The sequence below is a fragment of the Capricornis sumatraensis genome, chromosome 3 (genome assembly GCF_032405125.1).
Source record: "Capricornis sumatraensis isolate serow.1 chromosome 3, serow.2, whole genome shotgun sequence".
Lineage (NCBI taxonomy): Eukaryota > Metazoa > Chordata > Mammalia > Artiodactyla > Bovidae > Capricornis > Capricornis sumatraensis.
The window spans coordinates 132,349,085-132,368,338 of NC_091071.1; the positions used below are offsets into that span (position 1 = coordinate 132,349,085).

Below are 19,254 nucleotides of genomic sequence, written 5' to 3' on the forward strand. Positions count from 1 at the left end.
AGCCTGCAACTATTTATGTTTCTGCCATTGCAGTACATCTAAAAGATGATGATGGTGCCAAATGAAACTGTTGAGTTATTAGATATGATTTTATTTATTGTGCATTATTAAAGTTTTCAAAGGCCTCAGGGGAATTAACTTCATTTTCAAAATGAAATACCACATCTGATCAGAAAGGGTTAAGAAATGTGAATACCGTCCCCCAGTTTTTCCTGGGCCCTGGAATTTTGATGCAGCTGAGTGGCTATGGGGACAACCTTCCCTAAGTTCACCCAGCCAGAATTCACATCATTGCACAGTACAGCAAACAAATCAATGACAATATTTCTTCTATGATTTCTTCTTCTGTTTCCCTCCCCACCCGGTGCTTTGCCACTAAACATAATTCACTCTCTTTCACATAGCAATAAGCTGAAAAAATGACCAAAGCTCCTAAAAATCTCCATGAAAATTTGGTTGCCATAACTTTTTAAATGAAAAACATGAGTAGCACAAACTTCTCCAAAGGAAAAGGTATCAAATGTTTGACTTGAGGAAAACAGAGAAAAATGGGTCTTCCTCAGTGTCTTCTACTCAGAGGTTGACCACAGAACAAACCTATTATTAATGATAATATTTTAAAAATAAACAAAGAATATGTGAGCCTTAATGCATGAAAGCTGTAAAAGATTGAAAAGCTGGTCTGGCTGGAAAATACTATGTGTGTGTCAAAATGATTTTCTCTACCGTTTGTAAAAATGTAATTATCCATGATATGCTATTATCCATGATAGGCTACAAGGGTGAGGGATTTCAAGTAAATCCACTGGAAGCTAAGGATTCGCCTTTGGTCTTCATCCCTGACACCACCACGTCTGTGAGATCACAAACCTCTGCCATGACTTACCACATCCTTTTTGCAGTTATATATACTCTTTCGGGCTGTCTTTAGATTTTAATTTAAAACAGGAGGAAGGGGGAGGAGGGAAACGTGAGGACTGAAGCAAAAAACAAAACATAAAATCCAGCACCTATTTCCTTTCAAGAACAGAGTAATGATCACAAATGGAGACTTTCAACTTTCCAAATAAATAACCTAACTTTTAATCCTTCCCCTCTCCCCATCCCCCGTCCAAGCTATTTATTAATATCGTATGTTTGATCTGTGTCTTTGTAGTTCTGGAACTTATAAGCAACTCTGCTTTCCCCATCTGTGCCAAGATGTTGCAGACTAGTCTTTGAAATGCTGCAAATGCAGATGAATGTGACATAAAATAAAAGCTGATTACAGGCACGTTCTGCATGTGAGTAATGGCAACACAGAGGACGTTACATGTTCATAGAGTGTACTGGACAATGCTGCTTCAAATATGCAAATACAAAGAGACTATTGGAGTACAGAGTGCCATCCTTGGCATATCTATTTCTAGGAGCTCCAAATAAACTGGTTGATATCTTGCAAGTAAAGTGACAGGAAAACTTCTCCCTTGGTACATCAGTAGTTCTAAAATACAGATATATCAAAGAAACGTCGACTGATAGAACATACTGATGCATTTGATCCAGATTATGTTTTACAAGCAAAAGAATCCGTCAATTTGGTTCTCTCCTTTCATTACTAAGGAAACAACTGTATTAAAGTACTACACACACTGTTTGACTACTTTGGCTCTATCTCTTTGGGAGGTTTTCATTTCACATGAAGCACAAACTCAAATAAGGATTTCTCTCAAAAGTACTCCTAAAATTACACCTACATGGAAATGCTTGACATTTGTCGACCACAATTCCCTGTTTGCTCTTCTAGCACCACACTTATGAGTACACTGTTGACATGAATTGTCAAAAAAGCTGAAATGAGAAAAACTATATTTAAGAAACCATTTGCATGTATATATTGTACTTAAACAGTATATGCTCACTTTGGCACATTCTGTTCATTCAGATCGTAATAGAAATAGGAAGGCCTTTCCATATCCACATATATTTAAGCATTCATATCATAGATTTTAGCTCCCTAAGTTTAGAGTACTTTAAAAAAAATAACTGACTCCTCATTTTGAAGTGCACTGTGAGGGTTCACTTCATCAAATCTAAGAAAGTACTCTATTAAAATAACTTCCTGTTTTCACCCAAATCTGTTGGGTGTTTGGCACCAGGGAATCCCAGACTATGAACTCATTATGTACATGGTTCTGATTCTGCAAAATGAATCTAACCAGATACTCAAGTTAGCCTTTTATACCACATACAGAAGGCAATACAAAGACAAGCGCCATGAACATGAAGAAACGGATTTAAACTAAAGGAAAGCATGAAGGGGAAAGAGTAGAAACAACTACTGCTTAAATACATAACTATTTTTGATGATTCAGACAGTAGACAATCTGTCTGCAATGTGGGAGACCTAGGTGTGATCCCTGGGTCAAGAAGATGCCCTGGAGAAGGGAACGGCTACCCACTCCAAGATCCTTGCTGGAGAATTCCATGGACAGAGGCTACAATCCACAGGGTCACAGAATTGAACACAGCTGAGGTACTAAACACTTACTTTGACACCTGAGTGAACAAGTGAGCTGCAATACCAATCAGCCATTCAGTTCTGGAAACACCTAACCTTTCTTTCATACAATGGTTTTTAGCATATCTTACTTATGAAAAGTAAGTACATGGATATCCACAAGGCTTTAAAAAAAAATCTAACTGGAGTCTCTTCAGTGTTATGCTGGTAAATATTTAACAACTGGCTCTCTAGAGAAAAAAAAGTCCCAACTGAATCATTTGCCAGTTCTTGTAGTGTGAATAATTTGACCAAGGCCAGCTCCATTCTACTAACAATGTTAAAACCAGCTTCCAAAATTCCTAAAAACATCAATTCCTGCTCACTGTGTAAGCTTACTCCAGTACACCCTGATCTGTTATAGAAAGTGATACTCATACCTCCTAGGCTTTCCAGACTTGGTCACTGGAATTCCTTCACCTGATCCAACTTACCTGTCATTTTCCCAGCCCCAGAGTGATCAGGATGACCTTGATGTGATACACAATTCCCTAAAAGATTCCATGTCAAGAGGTGAAGGGTTATATGATTTGCAGTGAATTCAATCTAGAAACAACTTGTGAGGAAATTGAACTTGTGACCTCAGAACTGTCAAATCTATCTAGTTTTCTTGATCTCCCATTTCTAGGGTTAAACCGAGTAATAATAAAATAAATGAATTTCAGAACTCTGGCAGTTTTCCTTTCATTGAAAGTAAGTTTGTCTATCATTACAAGGGGAAGTTCCAGACTTCGACTTAATAAAAATCAGCAGTAGTTTTCAGCTACATTAGATTTCCACACTAACCAGAAACATCTGAGAAGCCACAGTAGGTAGGTTTGGCTATGATAGTTTAAAACTCAGTGGCTGGCTTTCTCTTGTAATTGTTATAACTATCAGTCATAAGAAAATCAACTGTATCTCTCTGAGCCCATATAAGGTGTTCATAATTTGTTACTTTGTTGCTAATTTGTTTTTCTGAAATGCACTTAAACCTCCCAGGGGCAATGTATTTTATTTTTTGTTTTTTTCATTTGCATTAAAATCCTCAAGGATCAAAATTAAAATCCTGAGGATCAGAAATAGATGAACCAATTTACAGAATCAGTGTTTCAGATGGAGATCACCTAATCCATAACCTGCTGCTGCTAAGTCACTTCAGTTGTGTCCGACTCTGTGTGACCCCAGAGAACAGGCTCCCCCGTCCCTGCGATTCTCCAGGCAAGAACACTGGAGTGGGTTGCCATTTCCTTCTCCAATGCATGAGTTTACAAAACAGCAAAAGGAAACTCTAAAGGATAAAACTCCTGTCCAAAGTCACATGACCAGCCCTGTGACTGGAGTCAAGGTCACTTCCAGGCCCTTTTCTTTACTCTATCATCTTTTTTCCCATTTGGTCAAAGGTTCATTGAAAACAGAAATAGAAAGTGGCTTCTTTCTTTACAAGATGCTCTGGTTCCTGAAACAGTGAATAGAAAGGCTTGCATGTGTGCATGCTAAGTCGCTTCAGTTGTGTCTGACCCCTTGTGACCCTATGGACTGTAGCCCTCCAGGCTCCTCCGTCCATGGGATTCTCCAGGCAAGAATACTGGAGTGGGTTGCCATGCCCTCCTCCAGGGGATCTTCCTGACCCAGGGATCAAACCCACATCTCCTACACTGGGAGGTGAGTTCTCTACTAGCGCCACCCAAGACAAGTGAATAGGCTTATGGACTCTACTAAACCATAGTCCGAATTCTAGATTAAGGCAAGGCGGAGGGAAAATGAAGTCTGTTTAAAAACGTAATCTATGTGAGTAATAGGGAAAGCTGCTCTATATATGTATGAAATTCTGTTTTATTTACTATTATATACATAGTGCCTAGACCAGTACCTGGCACACTGAGGGAGCCCAACCAATATTTGTTGAATAAATAAGTAGCACCCTTGCAGTGGAAGCATATAGCCTTAACCCCTGGACCACAGGGAAGCCCCAGTTTTATCAGTTAATTTTAATCATCTTTACCAAAAGCCAGACTTTGCTAGATGCCTATAAACGTATAAAGAAAGGTATTTCCTTCTCACAGATGAAATATGACAAGGAACTTCATTAAAACAATGACACCTCAATGTCTACAGTGTCTTCATTTAAGTTTATTGCTGTTTTTTTGTGGGTGAGAGAGAAGGCACAATGCATGTGGAAGGCACCGACTTAGTCTATTTTGCTTCCCTCAACTTGCTCCACATTGCTCATATTTAATCAGTTTTCCCAGACACAAAATTTATTAGCTAATGCCCTAAATTCTTTCAGCTTGAAAAAAAGTGTTTCAGATTACTGAAAAAAAGAAGAGTGCAAGGAAAGAAGAAAGTAGAGAAGGAGGAAGAAAATAGCCACACTGAGTTGGCTAATAGAACAATGGCAAGAAGATACACTAACAATTCCATAGCAATATGCTGATCCATTTTTTTAAAGACAACTAAGCTTTATGTTCAAAAATATTACGTTTAGTATCATTTTCCTATCAGAACATCAAGAAAAGGCCAAGGTGCTGAAGGTTTTATAATGTTCCTATCTTTATTTAATTTCAGCAGAAGGAAAAGAATATGACAATGTACATGAGGAGTACCCTGCTGTCCCTAAACCTTTAAAAATAGGCATCAGTTCAGTTCAGTTCAGTCGCTCAGTCGTGTCCAACTCTTTGCAACCCCATGAATCACAGCACGCCAGGCCTCCCTGTCCATCACCATCTCCCGGAGTTCACTCAGACTCACGTCCATCGAGTCAGTGATGCCATCCAGCCATCTCATCCTCTGTTGTCCCCTTCTCCTCCTGCCCCCAATCTCTCAAATAGCCATAAAGAAATGTAATTTATATTAGCGATGTTAGTGGTTTCCAAGCACTGAGCAGTGCAGAAGCTTCCATCAGTGAGAAGTACTGGTCCTGATGTAAGTAACAGAGCTAATCCTGCTTCTTCGCTTCATCCACAGAGTAGCACTAGGCAAAGCACCTTCTACTCAGTTTTAGGAGCTGAAAAACAAGGGGTCTACCAGTAACACACAGCAGGACCTGAAGAGATTGTACTGCCTCTCGAAAATGCAATTAGACTATTATTTAAGGAACACAACAATTATGGAAGAGCAAGTTACTCAGGAAAACAGGGTTCTTTGTGCTCCCCGGGACAGGAAAAGCCTGGGAGAAGTGGAACCCAGCTGCCTGACATTTCACTTCCAACCAGTAGCTAACCCTAGATTTTTAATTTGGAAGGTGGTGTGTTGTGAAGTTTTCGTCACTCATAGGGCGAGTTCTGCTCAGCAAAAACACTGGAACAACCCCATGAAGAATGAGAAGTAGAAAGCTAACTCCAACTATTAAAACAATAAACCTAGCAAATCAGTGACCCCAATTTAAAGCAGTAAATAGATAGACCCAGAACAGATTACTATAAAATTTTAATTCCTATCTGGATCTATAACACAGTGCCTGAAAGCATGGCCATCCATGATAAATGTTAGAAAAATTATAATGAACTATAAAGGCATTACACTTTGGATACACACAAACTTGAAATTGCTCTTAGGTATTGGATTCCTACTGCTTACATGTCCACAGCACTTTTTATATTGAACAAGTCACATAAATCTCTTTTGACATGAGAATTTTATATTAGACTTGTTAATCATATCTGCTACTATCTACCGTGATAGATGCAGGACTACTAAACGGCCTTAACTTTCCAGCCCAAGGACAGACCATTCACAGGTTACCTGCAGATGGTGCGCAGCCAGCTAGCTTTCCATTCCCCATTCTCCTGGAGCTTATTCTAACCATGTGCCCAACAAAGCTCTTCCTCTAAAATGCAGTGACCTCCAAATTGAGCATTCACATTACTGGTTGGGAATTAAGTGTCAAGAAAGTTTGCCTTCATGGGGATAAGGTGGGCCAGTCAATTTCTCTCTTACAAGAATCTAAAGTTGTAAATAAGGAGTGGATAACTTAAGCTGGATTTGATAAAAGCATACAGAAAAGTTGTGAAGTAGAGCAGAGGCGGTGGGCAGCCCAAGGCTTTGGGAAGCTTGGAATTACAGTTCAAAGATGCTATGAGTAGTAAGCAGAAGTCATGTGGTAGAGAAAATATCGAGCAAAAGGTAAATAAGATAATAGAAGAAAGAAAACGATGATAGCAGGAAGAAGCTGGCAATGGAAGAAGTTATGTTATACCCAGGATAGCAAAGGAGAGGGTGAATCCATGAACTACACAAATTCCAAGTCCCAGGTTCAGAGAAACCTACAAATATTCATAGTGCTACAGGTGGATTTTCATCAAGTTCTATCTCCCTCAATTTCTTTTCATATATATCCAATATTTAAGCTGGAATTTCTATGTTGTGTCCAAAAAATACTTTAAGAAACTTTAAAATTTAAAAAGTAGACAAACAACTTGCTGAAATCTCTAAAGAAAGCAAAGCCACAGCTAACGTCCAATCTACCAGGTACCAACTTTAAGGAAATTATTCAACTGCTCGACATTACCACCATGAGAAACCTGTTCGCTATACTTTGGAAGAAGCTGAACCTGAGACAGAAATGTCTATGTTCTAGAATAAAGAGTTCATTCTAAACAACCTCCAAATCTTTCTATATTCCCAGTGACAAATTTAAAAGTTTGGATGTGCTGAAAGGCTAACTAGTAACAAAGAAATGAAGAACCTCTCCAAGTCAAATAAATGCCTGCAGGATGACATTATGTGGATATGGAAGAGGCTAGTGTGGCTCTCGACTCATGGTCAGGGACTCTCAAAGTTTACCCCAGTGAGGACTTCCTTATACCCAACTGCTGTAATCTTTCATCTAAAACGGCAAGCATCTCTCTGCACATTTCCTCATAACTCAGGTAGAGTTTCAAACCTCTAGAGCCATATTCACACAGCAGGTTTTGAAGAGGAGCTTGGAATGAATCCAAGATGGGAGAGATTCTAGTAACCTGGTCAAAGAATCTGCAAACATCCTTAATTAATGAATTAGCTTATTTATTTTCTTATGCACTGTCCTTCTGAAAGCAAATTCACAAATCAAAATATACCTACAGCTTGGACTTCCTTGGCAGGCCAGTGGTTAAGACTCCGTTTTCATTGCAGGGGGCATGGGTTAGATCCCTGGTCTGGGAACTAAGATCCTACACACCGCATGGTGCAGCCAAAAGATTGAAAAAATAAAAAACAAATAAAACCTACAGCTGAGGCAAAAAGGCATGATCAAATTCTCAGTGCTTAATCAGAGACTTCAAGTATCCTTAAACTTTGCAATGAGAGTCACATTCCAAAGCTATCTCAAAAATGCCAGAGAAGCTTAATGAAAAGTGAAATTTTCAGTCACATCAGTTCCTTGACATCACACCAAGGAGCACTGAATACTCTATAAAAAAGAAGCTAACAAAACTAGATCTGTTCAGTAGAATGATGGATGTACATAAACAGCTTTGCCTAATATCTAATAGCAAGTATTTGGAAAAGGCTGGCTGCTGCATGTTTAGCAGTTCTTTCTAGTTCAGAGGAAAAAGTCAAACACCGAAGGTAGACAAATGAAGATTTAAGGTCCCACTTTGAGCAGGTTACTAAACTTCTCTAAGCTTCAGTGTCTCACATGTGAAAGTAGATAACCTACCCCCCGCCCTCAACCTTGATGGGGTTTCTATACAGGTTTCTTAGCCCTAGCCCTATCAAAAGTGTAGAACAGATACATCTTTGTTTAGAGGGTAGGGGAGGTTGCTGTCTGCATTATGGGACATTTGACAGCATCCCTGGCCTTCACCTAGCAGATGCCAGTAGCATCCCCAAGTTATAATAATCAAAAATATCTCCAGACATTGCCAGATATCCATGAGGGCAAAGTCAGCACTGGTTGACATTAGCACAAGGATTCAATAGCTGAGAAAATACTGAGAATCCCCTGAGTGGGCAGCAACCCAGACGAGCCAAGGTATGAGGCTGGAGTCGGCTGTCCTCCACCAGGTCTCACATTCTTACTCAGCGTACGGCATGGAATTTTAAAACAAGGACTTGTCAGGAAACCACATAGCAGCAAGCTCAGAATTCCTGAACTTACAAAATAACCCCTGGAAACACTGTGGTGGAAATATAATAAAACAATAAAGCACAAACTACACAGACACGAACAATTTGGCAAATGCTCTCCAATCAGCCCCACTCAGTGACCTAGTCATAACATGAGCAATGTCCTTTCTTCTCTGCTGCATTAAGGGAGAAGTGTGGTCAGAGGGAAGACTGGATGCCAAAAGCGCCTGTGTTTTCATTCAGCTGGCGATTCTGGCTGCAGGCAAGGCCCTCCGTCTTTGCTCCAGTTTTTCCAATTGTAAAATAGGGTTGGTAATAATGAATACCCTGGCCTAACTAGTTTTTGATTCTAAGGTGAGCATATCCATTCCCTATAGGGCCTCAGGTTGTAATAACCACTAGGGGGAATATCACTACAACCACAAGAAATAATTTTGTCTCCAATCTTTTGGTGTGGAAAAAAAAGGAATTTATTTTATCTTTTTCATGGAATGTTTTCATTTGTCATACCATCTCATTTCATCTATGTTGGTCTTTGTGCTATCCATACATGAACTATAAGCATTATGTATGTTAGCATCTCGCAACATTTTTCATTATTCCCCACAGGAGCCTTTTTAGGCATTTTTTCCTAATCATCTCCCCACCGCGTCATGAAATTTTAATACCAGGTATACAGAACATCTCTTTATGTACTATGTCCCTTTGGAGAGCAATAAACAATTGTAAACTGAAGACTTTTATGCACCCCAAGAATCAATTTTTACTCCCTGGGGCAATACTGCCTCCACTGAAAGGCCATAAGTGTAGGTGAATCTAGTTTATAAAGTGTATTCAGAGACTGGAAGGTCACCTTCTAGACAGCAGGAACTTAAATGGGGGTTTCAAAAAAGAATGCCAACAAGAAAACTGGAGAAATCAAATAACTCCATATGACATCAAATCTATATCGCCTGGAGAGATCTGAATTTCTAAGGAAAAAAATCTTGTTCTCCCAGGACCCCCAAGTCTCTGGGGCTGACTATACCCCTCAATGGCCCCAAGCCCAACTATAACCTAGGTTCGTCCCAGAAGGGAAATTCCATCAAATATGCATTTCAAGGGACTCTGAGGTGTTAGAATTAGAAAAATAAATGGCGCACAATGGCTACCATGGAAGAACCACAGGGCAAGGCACATGTGGCCTTAGGACTCAGGGCAAGCAGGCCTCACAGGGACGCGGTGATGGGACAGGAGCAGCCTAAATGAACAAAGTGAATTGGATGTGTGTGCATGGCAGACAGCGTGTGGGCTGTGGGGCCTGTGCAGCAGGATAGAGACTGCTATCCTGTGTGTGCCCAGAATGGAGACCACCAGCTCCAGCCATGTGGCCCACTGGGTCAGATCTCCTGAATTTCTGGATTGTGAAATCTGGATTTCGAAGTGAAATTTCTCAACTTCTAAATGGGGGCTTGAATTTTTAAAAATCTTTCATAGGCTTAAAAAAAGAAACCCATCTGCATGCAATATAAGACTACCAATTAGTAAACTATTTGCAAACAAAAGGCAAGAAAAATTTCCTCCCTTCCTGAAGGAAAGAGGCTCTGACTCTAAGGGACTTCACAGAATTCACTGAATGGGGAGGGGCTTATTCCAAGCTTTTTCTTTTATCCAATACATCTGTGGAGCCCTAATTCAACAGACTCCTCTAGTGGGTAATTATGTACAAAGGTCACTACTTCATATCTTTATAATTTAAGAAAAACTGGGAAATAGTGTACCCTAACTACTTCAAGAAATTTAGATGGCACTCTTCCATAACCACAAGTAGGGTGGATTTCTGTGTGCATTTTAATATGCTGCATAATCAGAGACTCTTAATAATCCCTGATTTCACTCATACTTAACAATTTAATAGCAGTGCATTTTCTGCCTAATTAGACAAAATGCAACATCACCTAATACTACCAATGTACAAATTTTTTAATCCCTAAAATGTGTAAGCAATTATGTTTCTCTAAAATTTTAATTGATACAAGGGCACCAGTGAATCTCAACCCTGAATCCAATGGCTTAACTTTTGGACAATCACAGACACTTTTTAGTAGTCTGGAATCTTTCTGAATACAATCTGTCCAAAGTCATGGTAGCTGTGCTAAATTTATTCTCCAGTTTCAAGAGTTCTGTTGTCTAGTTCAAGTTCTCTTCATTTTTCCTATCACGACTGTAATAAACAATTAATCAAGTGCTTTCTATTTTGCCACAAAACATGAATGCAGTATTGAAAGCAGTGTCACTGAGAGAGAAATCTTACACACGCACACACACACACACACACTGATATATTGAAGAGTTCTACAGTTATGAGATCAAGGTCAACGGCTGAGAAAAAGTCAATGTAGAAAAAATTACCTTATTTGTAAACTCTTTAGCTAAGAGCTGAATGATAGGAATAACGTTTTATAAAATAAGTGAATTATCTTAGCGACATCAGAAGTTAATATTAACAGCCACAGTGTGCTTAAAACTGAAGGAAAATTGCAGACCGACTCTTTCTTAGCCATTAAATGTTAGCACACTCTAGTTCTGATACACTAGCATAAAAGGGAATAAAACTCACAAATAGATTGGCTGTCTGCTTCTAAGATTTACTTGACTCAGACTGGTCAGTTAAAATACAAAATATGATGCTAAATATCCCTTCTAGCTACCTAAACACAGGGACCTCTAAGCATAAGAATTTCCGGACAGGAAGAGTAGGGACAGGAATATGCAGGAACCCTCATCCAAATGAAGGGAGGTCCTCATTTTAACGGAGAATAGGCATTACTTTTCTTATCCCAAACTTCTCCAAATTTTCAACTTTGCCATCATCCTATGATAAAAAAGAAATGCTACTAATGTTTATAATAAATCAATTTTTCACTTCTATTCAGGAAGATGCCCTAAAGGAGGCCATGGTAACCCACTCCAGTGTTCTTGCCTAGAGAATCCCCATGGACAGAGGAGCCTTTTACCTTGCCTGGATTGACTAAGATAGACTCTGAATGAAAAGTCCACACAAAGTGAGTGGTTTCCTGAAGCTGGTCATAGGTTCAACACAGAAGTTTGAATCAATTCACATTAAAATGAGAAAAATAAGGGTGATGGTGAGTTTTTCATATGATTAAATGTATACATTTGTAAGATCTTTTGCCTGAAGCTATCCTTTTCATTAATTTGTTATTTAATGAGTATTTATTGTATAAATATATGAATTATAAATAGGAGTATCCCTTGAATTTTTTGAATAAATTTATTTTCTAAAATAAAAGGTAGGTAATTATGATGGGCCCCTTTTTAATTTCAACTGAATCTCAAAATCTACAAACCACTCCTCCATGTGACTCAGCAAGCTGGAATAATCATCTCTAGGGAAGTGCCCTGGTGTTTGGACAAGGCCCCAGCAGGAAAGGACAGTGGAGGGAAGGGAGAGGCTGGTCCTGAACAGTAAGACCTGGGGACCATCTCTGGGGAATGAGTCACTCACACACTAGTCCAGAGCCAGGAGAACCGGCTCTGCCACTTATTAACCAGGTACCCCTTGTGACCACCCTTCTCTGAGTGTACTGTGGATATTAGAAGAGGTTCCTGCAGGTGCTTGTAGCTTTGTGAACTCACGAGTCTAATGATCCGGGCAGCTCATTCTGTGACTTTGGAAAGTGACCAATGAGAGCACAAGAGCACTGACTGAGATGTCAATATTTGGAGGCCAAGTGACATAATGGCTCCAGTGGCTTCTGGCTTCTGGCTTCTTCCCCAGGCATGTGAGGGTGGAGCAAGGGGAAAGGAGACAAGAGGCCTCAGGCAGAGCATTTCAGAACCGCATCCTTCACACCTCTCTCATGCTATCTGATCAAGACACCACACCCCACCCTTCCTTCTCCCTCATCTTCCTTCACACCTGCCTCAATTGTCCCCTTCCTGCTACACGCAAGGAGATGCAGGTGATCCTCTTTCATGGCAGTTGGGACTGATGGCATTGAGCAGGAGGACAAATCTCACAGTCTATCCAAACACTTTGTGGCACAACTCAAAGGGGAGAAACCATAGAAACCCTCACTGATATTTCTTCCCCAAAGTAACTGATTTTAGATAACAGCAAGGCTCAGCAGCTAAACTCTGTGACTCTCAGATAGAATATAATTTATCTCAATGAGACTAAAATCTAAGCAAACAAAACATGCAAACCAATGAAGGTAGATTTCTAAAACAGAGGAAACCGAAGACAGCAGGAACTCACCTAAAAACACTAAGAGTCTATCACAACTTCTCTCAGGCTCAGCTGAGCTCAGTGGTATTCCCTAGCTCATGTGGATATTTCTCTCAGCCTAATGAAACATTTCTTGAGGAATTTTGATTCAATTCATTGGCTGTTTCAGAGTTTTTTTTCCTTTAGAAAGTGCACTGATGGAAACTATGATTTCTAATTAGGCGATTTAATTCTTCACCAGCGCTCTGGCTTCACCATCCCACAAGTATCAATAAAATACTCCCAGGAAGTGTGAAGTGTTAGTCGATCAGTCATGTCCGACTCTTTGTGACCCCATGGAATGTAGCCCACAAGGCTCCTCTGTCCATGGACTTCTCCAGGCAAGAATACTGGAATAGGTAGCCATGCCATTCTCCAGGGGATCTTCCCAACCTGGGGATCCAACTCGGGTCTCTGGCACTGCAGGCAGATTCTTCACTGTCTGAGTCAGAGTAGCTGCCTTTGGATTTGACTTCTTGGTCACAGGTGTGTTTGTATGTGTGAGAGAGAGAGAGAACGTGTGCACATGCACATATACACGCTATGCCCACGCTATGTGAGAACAGGGCTCTCTGTTTTAGGGGACATGGAATGAGACCCCTTCCGAGGGCAGGTGACATGGTCTGCCCCTTTGACCTTCAACAGCTGCTGGCACCGAGGGCCCTGTCCAGGTTTAGGGGAGAAGGGGACGCCCACCTGCACTGGCTCCGGGGGAAGCTGAACCACGTGCTGCATGCGCTCGCTGTGATGGTGCCTTGATTCCTCTTCATAAATCACATCCCTCTCATGCTGGGGAAGGTTCAGGAAACGGCGGATGGTACAGAGGTTCTCCCAGAGAGTGCGGTTTTCTGGGCTGGGGTTCTCCTTCCAGCGGAGCAGTTCACACAGCCAGCCCTAGAAGCAGAGAAGGCCACTGAATGAACCTGTAGAGCGCACAGCCGCAGAGGGGGCTTGAGTGCAGTCAAGCACTGTACCGGCTTATCATATTTTCACAACAAAGCCGTTCCCACCAAACTGGGGAGACACTGAAACAGCCTGGAAACTCTGAAAACCAACAAAGGACCTCACATATAGTTACACCAATACCTGGGAATCTTCAGTCTTGTTAATTGCCTTATCCCCCTTCCTATTGAATACATTCTCAATTAATTTACAATCCCTTTGTAAAAGAAACTCAAGGACGCATGTAGCTCTCCAATTCTTAGCAAAAGTCATTCATGTTAGTCAACTACAAATTTTAAAATTACCCACCCAGTTGGATAGTACTCCATTCCAAGAAAAAAATGAAAATGAACAAATATGTATTACAAAATGGCAAATTCTGAAGAGGAAATACCTAGGTATAAACAGAAATAGAAATATTTCCTCTCTAGGGAGGAAATATTCTCACAAAGATCAATAACTCCTCCGTAACACTCTTCGCTAGAATGAGAAAAGTGTATATCTGCTCAACCTCTGAATGCCTTGGGCTCCAGGCCCTTGTAACCATCACCTTCCTGCCTCAGCCACACCTGCAGGAAGATAAGCAGTTGGATGGGTCACACCTGCAAATGTCTGCCTCCCAACTCTGGCATCCGGATGTTCTCTTGCTCGCAACTGCACGAGAAAGAAAATGTAATGCAAATAATGATGGATTATATGAAAATAATACAGAGGATGCTGTCAACATCGCTCACTGACTCATGTCAAAATATTTTACCCAGTAGCTTTCTAACCCATCATTTCCAATCTACGTCGCTCATTTTAAATACAAGGACTGTCCCATATCACGCCTCCTGCAAGAATAAGAATTTTTCTTAAAAGGTGCATAAGTAAACACACATGACTTTGTAAGAAATCTGGAAACCTCCACAAATTCTATCTCATAACTTGTAAACTAATGAAAGTTCCTGACACGCATTATAAAAACCCCTCATAATATCATAAGCTGTTGTTTGTCTAACTCTCCACTGTGTCTTCTGCCTTTACCCAAAAAAAAGGCAAGATTTGATTATCTCCGCTGCATCAGCCAAGACAGCAACACCAGCTGTTCTCATTGTGCAGCCTCTTCCTCGCGGCCTCCATGTTAATAACCTGATCATTCCATTTTCTCCTTCAACTGCCGGCTGCAGCACTGCGAAGAGACAAAAACCCAGACCCATCTGCAGCAGCTGTAGGCACTGAACTGTGAAGCCACTGGGGATTTATAAACTAATCTGTAACACAACACTGCCTTGTTTTTACAAGTGAGAGGCCACATTTGCGCAGACCTGATCTTTTCTTGCAATAAACTGGGAGCTGGGGAGAGTTAGAGGGCTAGGAAGAATGAAAACAAGATATCTAATCATTTGCTTGGAAATGTGCTTCCAAGTATTTTCAAAGTTTGTTTTTTTTTTTTTTTTTGCCAGTTGAGAGACAGGTAATGGTTGATTTTCAAGGTGTAACATACATGAAAATTGAAGATGATTCAATTTTTTATCCCTATCAAAAAGTCAATTATATTTTTTAAAAACACTCCTACTCCCAAAGTGTTTCCTCAAGGGTTTCTTTGTACAAAGCAAGAAACTCTTGAAATGGAGTATAAACCATCTGTGGGAAAAAAATAAGCTATTTCTCTGTCTTTTCACAGATATGAATAAGTCTCCAACTGAACTCTTTCAAATGTTTCAAACAGGTATGTTTAACATCTCCCAGGGGAGGCTACAGCATGGAGACCAATCCTTGAACAGAAAATAAAAACAAAAATCTGCATCTGTTGAAAGATGAAGTTCTGAGATATCCAGACCTTAAGGAGGACAGCACCTGCTGTTCTGCATGAGGAGTGAGCTGCATTGTGGGAAGCCACAGCTTGAAAGGAGACAGGTGACAGCTGAGTGGTATCTCCACTTACATACTTGGAATGTCTCGCACAACATTCATTGCTGCATTTGATTTATATGCGCTGTTATAATCTGCACTCATTACAATCACTTAGAACAAACTACAGGCCTCGTTATGGACTGGGCGCTGTCTGCCATCAGTCTTTAAGAAGTGTAGTGCTCAATTTGCCCACTGACAAGCAAGGTCCTGACCTTGAAGCTATTAGGGAGTGGATTAGACACAAGTGTGATCATGTGTGCAGACATAAGCAAACCAAATTAATTTCTGGCACAGGGAGGTAGCCAGCAAGACCCTGTTCTTAGGGCACCGGAGAACTTCCTCAAATCCCTGATGGAGCTGAGCTAATAGCATGTTTAAGGGAACCCAGTTTTGAAGATGAAGCACATTCATGGTATTTAGAGGGTTATTAATCTAGTTTCCCCACAAAGTGTTTGCTTGGCTGATCAGATTAAGGGATGGAGCCTTCAACAGTGCACCCCCACCACAGCAGGCCCCAAGAAATCTGTGATACTTCACAGCCTTGGACATATTGCACCATGTGTACCCAGCTGCTTCAATAATTAGCTTATGAATGTATCAGCTGGTTCTGTGATTTTTATAAATAATAACTAACCTACAGAGCAGAAACATTGTGAAGAGCCTTACAGTAACACAAAACCACAAGGAGTTCCTAACTTGCTCATCTACTAAATGCCGATATTCCCTACTAGAGGAGCTCCTGCAATGCCATCTATAAATATTTATCCTGTGTCTGAAATGGCAGTGTATTTTTGTCAGTTTTCTTCACGGCAGCCATGATTCGCTTTCCCCTCACTCTGACTCACTTGCTCGCTCCACGGATTTGGGTGCTTATCTTCCGGAAATCTATTCTTCCACCTCACTTCCCATCTCACCCTCCATCTTTGGATTCACATGATCCCTCCACCAGCCCATTTGGGAAGCTTATCTCTGTTTTCTCAAAAGGGTCTGTTATTAGTTTGTTTGGTGGCTAATGAATTTGCCAGAAAGGGCGATGCTGTTGCCTGCACACACACGTATGTATTGTGAGTGAACCCATCACAGAAGAGATAAAGAGTCCCACGTTGGGATTTTTTTCATTTATATAATTTTTGCATGCCATCCAAGAAAGTTTTGCAGTATCAGGAAAAAAAAAAAAGTGTAAATGTCAAATAAAACAGTGACAGATGACAGTATTCTCTATTGAATAGCACTGTTTCTGTCGTGCATGTTCAATGGGAACTCATGAATTATTAATAAACAAATCTCCTTTTTCTGTTAAAAATCTCAAGTAGGTTTTTTGTTGTTGTTCCCTATGTGTTATGTGGAGCATTCCAGGAGAATTATTTTCATTTTATAGATGCTGATGCAGAAGTTCACCTGATTTCCAGCCTTGGCCAGCCTTGTGAGTAGGCACCAGGAACTGTGGAATATATACCTAGCTGTAATTACTCTTTTAGCCTGGAAATAAGCTTTGATCAAAGGTTGGCTGAATATTCATAAAGTCAGTTTAGCTTTTTTAATATGGGAAAACTGAGGCTGAATTATGTGTACCTGAGCACGGCTAGGAAGCATAGAATATTCAGTTTGGGGACTGAACTGCTAGGTTCCTGCTATGACAATAAATTACTGGGTGACCTTTGGATAAGGTCTTAGATCTTCTGGAAGCTTAACTATAAAAGAAGGAGTTTACAAAAGATGATCTTTAAGTTCCCTTCCAGCTCCACAATCTGTGATCTGTTTCCTGGTTATTTGTCAGAAACAACAGATAATGATTAGCCACCAGGTCAAAGTACAAAGAATAAAAACCACCTTGGTTAAGTGATCAAGGTCAACATCACCAGTGATGACATACTCACACTAAGAACTCTGTGATATGATTCACTGCAAAGGACACAACATAGTATCTGAGGTAGACTTGCCCAAAATGCATAATCTCAGTCAAATCATGGCAAACCCTAACTGAGAGACTTTTTTCAACAAAATAACCCATCAGTACTCCTTAAAAGTGACAAGGTCATTAAAAAAAAAAAAAAAGGAAAGAAGAGACTGAGCAATGGTCACAAACTGCGAAAGCTAAGAATAATAACTAAATGTAATGTGGTTCCTGATTGGGGTCCTGGCACCAAAAAAGGTAATTAGTGGAAATACCATTAATATTTAGCATATTAATTTTAAAATAGTGAAATTAGAATAACGTTTTTAGTTGGTAGTATTAAAACACTGGTAGTTTCCTACTTTTGATAACTGCACTGTGGTAATACAGTGTACATCAGGGGAAGCTAGGTTAGAAATATATGGAAACTGTAACATTTTGCAAAGTCTCTGCAAGTCTAAAATATGTTCAAAATAAGAAGTTTGAAAAAATATAGAGAATACCTGGAACTTACATAGGAAAATGTACATGGAACTTAAGTGTAATGATGCCAAGAAATTTACAATTTAAACACTTTTACCTTCAAACTCTGAACCCAAAGCAAGCATATAAGTTCAAAGGCTACATCCTTTTGATCAATGGTTAAAGAGTTCCAAGCATTCAGGCCATAAGCAAATAATACTTATTAACATTTCATTTTAATCATCTCATCGGCCTCTTAAACAAATATATTTCCCTAAGTAGAGAAAACAACTCTGACCACCTTTTCCCAACTATGCAGGTGAGGTGACACTCACACCAGTCAAGAGATAGTTTATTTACAACCCACATGTTCCTAAAAAGTTGTACATCAATCTAAATTTACAAAGCAAGTAAAGTTGTAAATGTATCAAGAATCCTTACTACTTGAAGAAATGTATTATTATTCCTTTTTGAAAGATGAATAACGGCCCCACAGTTTATCCTTTAGTAAACTGATAGTTTTACTGAGGATTTACTTAAACGAGACACCTCTAGTTCACAATTTAGGAACATTAGAAGCAGCAGCAATAAGAACCACAATTTGCTCTTATTTATCCCTCATGGTCTCATCTCCCATCAATTCTCCCACGGACTTTGCGCTTTGGCCACTGTGAATTACTCACAATCCCTGAGCAGGCTTGATACATTTTCATCCTCATGCTTTTGCTCATGTTACTTCCTTTGCTGGAAAACTTGACTCCATTCTCTATCCCCTCTATGAGAAGTTGTAATTCATTTAATTTTCATTGTTACTGTTTACTTAAAAGGTTAGTTGAGATCACCAGCAGGAAAGTATATAATTCTGACCATGAAATTCAAGGAAAATGTCACTACAGGTTAAGAGATTCATAATGTGGGCCTTAAAAGATAAAGATGAGTTTCGCCAGGTGGGGAGAGTAAGTGACTGGAATAACATTCTAAGCAGAGAAAGCAGTATCAGCAAATGCAGGGGCTTATAAAAATAACACATTCGGTAATCAGAAGCAACTTTGTGCAGCTAAAGCACAGTCTAGAAATGGAGGTGGGTGGCAGATTAGAAAGAATAACATGCAAAGAAATTTCATCTTAACCATATTGGCCATGGGAGTCACTGAAGGCTTTTTAACTGATATATGACAAAGAACTCTTTGATTTCTTCTTTACATTTTTTTTCTTTTTATC

The 19,254-nt window shown here is 39.9% G+C and overlaps 1 protein-coding gene across 1 annotated transcript in view; it reads right to left on the minus strand.

Moving 5' to 3' along the window:
- SATB2 (SATB homeobox 2) overlaps positions 1 to 19,254 on the minus strand; it is a 199,877-nt gene that overhangs the window by 17,901 nt on the left and 162,722 nt on the right. The window contains exon 10 of the mRNA XM_068968633.1: positions 13,536 to 13,733. Coding sequence (XP_068824734.1) covers positions 13,536 to 13,733 — 198 coding nt within the window. The remainder of the gene's footprint in view (positions 1 to 13,535; positions 13,734 to 19,254) is intronic.